At 46.5% G+C, this 7695-nt stretch overlaps 1 protein-coding gene across 1 annotated transcript; it reads right to left on the bottom strand.

Moving 5' to 3' along the window:
• Positions 1-5418: 5418 nt before the first annotated feature.
• On the bottom strand, positions 5419-6144 carry LOC139196856 (uncharacterized). Its single transcript, XM_070823201.1, has one exon. The coding sequence runs from the start codon at positions 6142-6144 to the stop codon at positions 5419-5421; it is 726 nt and encodes a 241-aa protein (XP_070679302.1).
• Positions 6145-7695: the final 1551 nt, after the last annotated feature.

Here is a 7695-nt window from a genome sequence, read left to right as displayed (position 1 = left end):
AGTTGGGAGATGTCCAAACTACTGAAGAGTAGTCTTCTATGTAGTTTTTAGGATTTCCTTTTCTTTCCTTTGTTGCTTTTTCTTGAACTCCTTCGGTATTTGCTTGTTGTTTATCAATTTTGCTATAAAATTTAATAAACTTGCTTCTTTTGCTTTTCCCATCCTTGCTTTTTTTTTTTTTTTTAACCCTTAGACCTTATAGGCCAGTGGCAGGCGTGCTACTTTTCTTTAAGCAGACAAGCCTACATAGCCTATGCAGCCGTAGGTGTTGATGTAGAACTTTTGCAAAGCTGTTAACCATAGGGTTGGCAGCCGGATGCCTTACTTACAGAAGCAGACGAATCCGTGTAACCACTTGGCTATTCAACCTTGGCTCTTTCCAATTCCGTAGGCTGTGTAGCAAGTATCACAACACTTTAGGACTTGGTGTAGGTTATTCTGCGTTTGGCAGAGGTGAAGCTTATCGACTACGTAGCATGTCGGCAGTGGATAAAATCTTCGCGTGTGCATGCTAACTTGTTTAACCTTTCACAATAATGTGCGGTTGCATAAGTCTAACGTGGTTCTACTGCTCGAAGGGCAAGCCGTAGGCAGTCTTCTGGAAATCCATAGGCTACCTTAGTGCACTCGGTAGCAGCTTTAGGTTTCCAGGGCAGTCGCCCATTGGGTGTGCTGCATAATGTGCCCCCTCCGTCTCTAGGGCCCAGTTCCCTGCGGATTAAGCCGATAGACCCATAATCTTTCAACTAGCTAAGCCTTGAAACAGACCATTGTGGCTACTTCTAGGAATCCCTGCGCAAGCCATCATGCACCTAGTTATACTAGGGCAGCCAAGCTCATCCACGTCTGGATATTCGGAGTGTTGAGTTTATCCTCCCGCCTTGGAGAGCACAGTTGGTCCCTCGGGGGGTGCAATCTTCTTTTGAAGTGCAGAAAAAGATAAGTTGTTGTAGACATATAATAAAGCCAAGTTACAAATTACTATTGAATTCTTTATTGAAAAATGAATAAAATGAGCAAATAACTTGGTTGCAAAAACTACATGATGATTGGATAGTCCTCGGTTTATGAGGTGGTGCCCGTTGAGCTACTCGAGTCTTCGGGTCTTGATATAGTGTGAAGTCACACATGGTATTTCCTCAAATTGTAGGCGTTCCATTGCTTTTCGATCTCTTTATCATTCATGGTAGCAAGAGTATAACTACCCTTGCTGCCTACTCTGCTGATCTTGTAAGGACCTTCCCAGTTGGGGTCCATTTTTTTCGAGCCTTCTCTGCGGGCAGTGATGAAGGCCTTTCTTAGGACTAGGTCTCCGAGTTGGAACTGCCGGATCTTGGCCCTTTTATTGTAGCTGGAAATGAGATGCTGCTGGTAGGCTGCGATGCGGGTGATGGTTTGTTCGAGCCTCTCTTCTGCCAGATCTAAGTCTGTGGCCATCTCTTTACTATTCTGCTCAACGCTTGGCAATAGAGTGTTGATACTTGGCACGATGATGTTGGGAGGAATGATTGCTTCCGAACCAAACGCCAAAGAGAAAGGAGTTTCACCGGTTGCTCGTCTTTTGGTGGTGCGATATGCCCATAAACATCCCGGGAGCTTATCTGGCCATTTTCCCTTTTTGTCGGTAAGGGATTTCTTAAGGTAGTCGAGGATCGTCTTGTTGGATGCTTCGGCCTGCCCATTGCCTTGAGGATATCTTGGTGTGGACATGTGTTGTTTGATGCCGTATTTTTGGAAGAACTTTGCCAAATCGTTTCCCACAAATTGAAGGCTGTTGTCAGTGACGATGGACTGAGGGATGCCAAATCGGCAAATGATGTTCCTCCATATAAAGCGCTCTATGTCCGTCTAAGTCGTGGTCGTCATGGGTTCTGCTTCTACCCATTTGGTGAAATAGTCGGTTGCCACGATCATGCATCTGCCCCCCGCAGCAGGCGGCATAGGCCTTACCAGGTCGATTGCCCATTGCATGAATGGCCAGGGACTCGTTTGCGGGTGTAGCTCACTGGCGAGTAATGCTGGTACTGGTTTGTAGCGTTGGCAACGGTCGCACTTTTGTACTAACTCCTTAGCATCTTGGTGCATGGTAGGCTAGTAATAGCTTACGTTAAGAGCCTTTTGGGCTAAGGATCGGCCTCCAGAGTGATTCCTACAAACGCCTTCATGGATTGAGCTTAGAACCTTCAAGTCATCGGGAGGTGCTAGGCAGCGGAGATGTGGTCCGGTGTAGGATCTTCGGACGAGAATGCCATTCCACATATAGTAGCGTGCCGACTTAATTTGGAGCTTCCTTGACTCCAATCTTTCTGTGGGTAATATGCCGTTGACCAAGTAGTCTATAATTGAACTTTTCCAAGTGGGAGTTACACTAACCTGTGACACTTCGGCTATCGGCTCCATCTCTATGCTTGGCTTGTCTAGATATTCCACCGGAATGAAGCGTTTGAATTGGTGGTCAAGGGTGGAGCCTAAACCAGCTAGTGCATCTGCATGTGCATTGTCTGCCCGCGGAACTTGAGTGAGAGTGTAAGTCTGAAATGCTTCAAGCTGCTGGTGTACTTTCTCTAGGTATTGTGCCATCCTTGGGTGTTTTGCCGTGTATTCCCCAGTAGCCTGGCTGGTGATTAGTTGGGAATGAGAATGAATTGCGAGTTTCTTCACCGCCAAGTCTTTTGCCATTCGGAGGCCTGCTAGTAGAGCCTCGTACTCTGCTTCGTTATTGGATGCTTTGAAACCTAGAGTGATCGCCTGCTTGAGCATTGAGCCATCTGGAGTAACAAGAACTACACCTGCTCCCGAGCCTTTATAGTTGGATGCTCCGTCGACATGCAAGTTCCAGAAATCTTTATTGGATGGAGTAAGTGTGGCTAAGGTACTCTCGGCTGTTTCTGGGGCGTCATTGGGCCGCACTGTTGCGTTGCCTAGGCTAGGTGTGAATTCCGCTACGAAGTCTGCCAAGGCTTGGGCCTTTATCGCTGTGCGAGGTTGGAAAACCAAACCATATTGGCCAAGTTCCAATGCCCATTTTCATCACTCGTTGAGAAGCGTCTGGACCATGTAATATTGATCGTAAGGGATATTGAGTCATAACAATGACTGTATGAGCTTGAAAGTATGGTCTAAGCTTTCGAGCCGCAACAACTAACGCCAAAATTAATTTTTTGATCTTCAGATATCTTGTTTTTTGCATCGAGAAGAGCTTTAGAAGTGTAAAATACCGGCAGTTGGGCCCCCAACTCTTCTCGTATGAGAGCAGAGCTCACTGCTACCTCGGAAACTGCCAAATAAATGTATAAATCCTCCGCTGCTTCCGGCTTGGATAGTAAGAAAGGTGATGTGAGATAATTCTTCAAGTCTTGGAAGGCTTTTTCGCATTCTTCATCCCATTTGTCTCTTTGTGCCCTCTTGATAGCTTTGAAAAAGGGTTTGCATCGATCGGTGGATCGTGAGAGGAAGCGATTGAGGGCGGCTGCTCGTCCGGTCAAGCTTTGGATCTCTTTCAAGGTAGTTGGAGATTTCATCTCTATGATTGCTTGGATTTGCTTGGGATGTGCTTCAATTCCTGGTTGGGTTACTAAGTACCCTAGGAATCGGCCTGAAGATACTCCAAACGTGCACTTGGTGGGGTTGAGCTTCATCTTGTACCTTCTAAGGATATTGAAAGTTTCTGCTAAATTGTGAATGTGATCTGATCGCTGCTTGCCCTTTACCATGATATCGTCGACATAGACCTCCATGGTTACCCCAATTTGCTTTTTGAACATCATATTTACTAGCCTTTGGTAAGTGGCTCCCGCGTTCTTGAGGCCAAAGGGCATGACCTTGTAGCAGTAAGTGCCTCGCTCTATCACGAACGCAGTTTTCTCTTTGTCGGGCTCATGCATGGCTATTTGGTTGTAGCTGGAGTATGCGTCTAAGAAACTAAGCAACTGGTTTCCAGAAGTTGAATCTACTAATAGATCAATCCGAGGGACATGATAATGGTCTTTTGGGCATGCTTTGTTGAGGTCGGTGTAGTCTACGCAAACCCTCCATTTGCCATTCTCTTTCTTCATGACTAGTACGACATTAGCAAGCCATGCCGAATGTGCTACCTCTTCTATGAAACCGACCTTCAATAGTTTGTCGATTTCTGCCTCGATGATCGTACTCGTTCGGGTATGAAATGTCTTCTTTTTTGAATTACCGGTTTGGCAGTTGGATCGACGTGCAGCTTGTGGCAGGCCACTTTGGGATCAATACCGGGCATGTCGGATGGTGACCATGTGAAGATATCTTGGTTTTTCCTAAGGAAAATCGTGAGTTCTTCCTTCTCGTCTGGGCTTAGTCGTGAGCCAATTTTAGCCGTCTTTTCTGGCTGCTGGGGATCAAGAATGATGTCTTCGACATCCTCTTCGGGTTTCCATCCTATCTTGTCTGCTTGGGTGCCATCTTCTCGATCCACCTGCTGTAATTGCTATTTGGTAATTTCTTTGCTCTTTTGGACTTCGGTAACCTTTACGGGGGTAAAGGTCTTCTTTTTTTATTCTTTCAATATTTGCACAGTGCATCGTCGGGATGAAACCTGGTCAGACTTGATCTCTCCGACTCCTCCTCCTGGGATGCAGAATCGGATTTTTTGATACTTGACGGAAGTGACGGCATCCAGCTTGATCAACCAAGGTCTCCCAAGAATACCATTATAGGGAGATGGGTCACTTACGATCGTGAATGCTTACTTTGAGACGACTGGCGGTGTTTTTACGTCAAGTGTGATATGGTCGATGGCAGTTGAGGTGTGTTCGTTGAATCCAGTAAGTACCTCTGCCCGGCGTATGATTGTACTTTCCAGACCCATCTTCTGAATGACCGAAAGTTGAAGTAGGTTGACTGCACTTCCATTGTCAACCATCATCCTGTCGACTATAGCATGGGCTAGTTGGACAGATACTACTAAGGCATCGTCGTGTGAGAAGTCGACTCCTTCCGCATCCTGCTTCGTGAAGCCAATGATAGGTCCAGGTTGGGTATCGACTGCTTGAACTTGTGAGATTAGTAAACCTGCTGGATCTTCCTCTTTTTGGAGTTATTAGTGGCCCCCAAGTGCTCGAATTTAGCGAAAATGCCATTGATTCGAATCATCTTAGTTGGTGGCTCCTCATCTCCGTCTGCATTCCTTTTTGGCTGCTCAGCTGGCTTGTCCAAATATCTATCGACTTTGCCTTCTTTCACGAGTTTTTCTAGGTAGTTCTTCCAAGTGTAGCAGTTGTTGGTTGTGTGACCAGGACCTCGGTGGAATGCGCAATACTTGGTGTGGTCCAACTTGGAAGTATTTCCTTTTGACTGTTTCGGCAACTTGAACCATGGTTCATTCTTGATGTCACGAAGGATTTGATGAATCGGAATTGAGAACTTAGAATAGTTATTGGTCATCGGGCCTTATTTGGTCGTGGGTCGATCCCTACGCTTGACCTCCTGCCTGCCCTTGTTAGGTTGCTTTTCATCCTTCTTTTGAGCAGCTGCCAACTCTTTTCGAGGCTGTTCGAGAGCCTTTTCTGCTTGTCGAGCCTCGTCCCAAAGTGCATGCTTCTCAGCCATAGTAAAGGAATCTGCTAGAGTTAGGTTTTCTTTCATGATCATTTCTTCAAACAGTGGGTGGTCTGCTGGTAGTCCTTTTTGGAAGGCTGCACTTGCTATCGAGTTATCGCATCCGACGATCTTCGCCTTCTCTGCTTTGAATCTCTTCACGTAATTGCGAAGTGACTCTTTTGGGTTTCTCTTTACGTTGAACAGGTGATCGAACTTTTTCTTGATCGAACGATAAGATGAGTATTCTTTGGTGAAAACCAAGGAAAGATCATCAAAATTCTGGATGGATCGTGCCGGCAAGGTATGAAACCAATCTTGTGCCTCGCCTTGTAAAGTAGTGGCGAATATTTTGCACATAAGGGCGTCATTATTCCGATAAAGGACCATCGCACTTCGGTAATGCTTCAAGTGTCTTTCGGGATCCCCGTCTCCTTTGAAAGATGTAAAGTGCGGCATGCTAAACTTGCGCGGAGGTTCTGCCTGCTCGATCTCATCCGTGAAAGGTGACCTGCTTATGTTGGTCATATCTCGCCTTAGTGCTTCATCAACCATTTCGTTGCGGTGAAAATCACGCATCCGTTCATTGAAAAGCCTTTCTACCTCTTCTTGGATCTGCTTTTGTTGGGGTAGCGGAGCCTTTGGCTGCCCTTGGTCTTTATCTACCGGTCTAGGCTGCTCTTCTTCTCGCTCGGTTCGTCTACGCCGTGGCTGCAATGTATGAGATAGATTCCTAGCATGTGAGGGATTTCTTTGCAGGCTACCGGTTGAACTAGAGCCGGATTGAACGATTGTTTCATTCCGTTTATCAGGCTGCCTGTTCCGATGTGATGTGGAGGATACTCCTTGTGGGCCTAATCGCGAATGAATGCTTTGCCTGGAAGGCTGCTCATGTTGATTATCAAAGCGTGGCCCCAACCGTGAATGTATACTTGTCCGTGGGCCTAATCGAGAATGCACGCTCCTCCGCGCGCTAAGACAAGAGTATACGCTATTTCGGGGGCCCAATCGAGAGTGTGCACTGTCTGAATGCTCGACTTGTGATTGGTTGAACGGCTGTTTTCCAGGATGCTGCTTAAAAGGCTCCTTGTCTACCCTTGTTCTACTTCAGGAAACTTCATCGTGGGCGTGTTGCATCTCAGTGCGTTGTAAAAGTTGATTCACCAAGGTAGTTTGTTGTGCAAGGGCGCTCGTCAATTCTATCACTTGTCGGGACAAGTTTTGCTCGTCATTCGGATTGGAAGAACTTGGATGGAATGCACCTCCTTGAACAATAAAAGGGTGGTTGACTCCAAGTGTGAGATTTGAGTTGGGGAATGTCAAATTTGCGGAGAAATATGGTGAAAATGCCTCAGCCTCGATGATTGGTCCGAATGGTTGAGATTGTCTTGGGCCGACTTGAGCAGCTTGGGAAACCATGAGAGCAGGCTGGGCTACGGGGGCAGGCTGGATCACTGGGGTAGGCTGGATTGTTGGAGCAGGCTGGGCTACAAGAGCAGGCTGGATCACAGGAGCAGGCTGCTCAATGCGCGATGCATGTGAATACGAGGCTTGGGCATAGGTCCACGTAAACTTGGATGGCAGGGCTTGGATCATGGTCTTGGTACCGTGAGCCTTGGATGGCACGGCTCGGGCCGTGGTGAAGGCTCCATGGACCTCGCCACGAGTGGCTACCGAAGTGGTTCCCATGGTGGGTGTGGTGAAGGCACCATGGACCTTGCCGCGGGTGGCTACCGAGGTGGCCACCACGGTGGTTCCCATGGTGGAAACTCGTGGTGATGATGCCGCTCCCCTTATTGTCGCATTTTGCCTCACGGATCTCTGCAATCCCCTTTCTTGAATATTAGAATTTTCACTTGTGGAATTTTATAAATTTCTAACCATTATATTTTTCTTATACGTTTTATCAAAGAACCTTTGCAAGTAAAAAATTCTATAAATAAGAACATATGAAAAATATTCAAATGGACTAGAAAACAAAGAAAAAACCTTTTTGCGCGATAGTCTTTTACGAGTATGGATTTCAACTCTCAATGAAAGCACCAATTTGTGGATGCAAATTTTCTCCTCCTCGATCTTGGACGATTTTGCACCTACAAAACAACTAGCACCTTAGGTTAAGGCCAAAAG

This window comes from Malus domestica, chromosome 06 (genome assembly GCF_042453785.1).
Source record: "Malus domestica chromosome 06, GDT2T_hap1".
In the NCBI taxonomy this organism is placed as follows: domain Eukaryota; kingdom Viridiplantae; phylum Streptophyta; class Magnoliopsida; order Rosales; family Rosaceae; genus Malus; species Malus domestica.
Note: the sequence above shows the minus strand (reverse complement) of the source record. Positions and strands in the feature narration are given on the sequence as shown.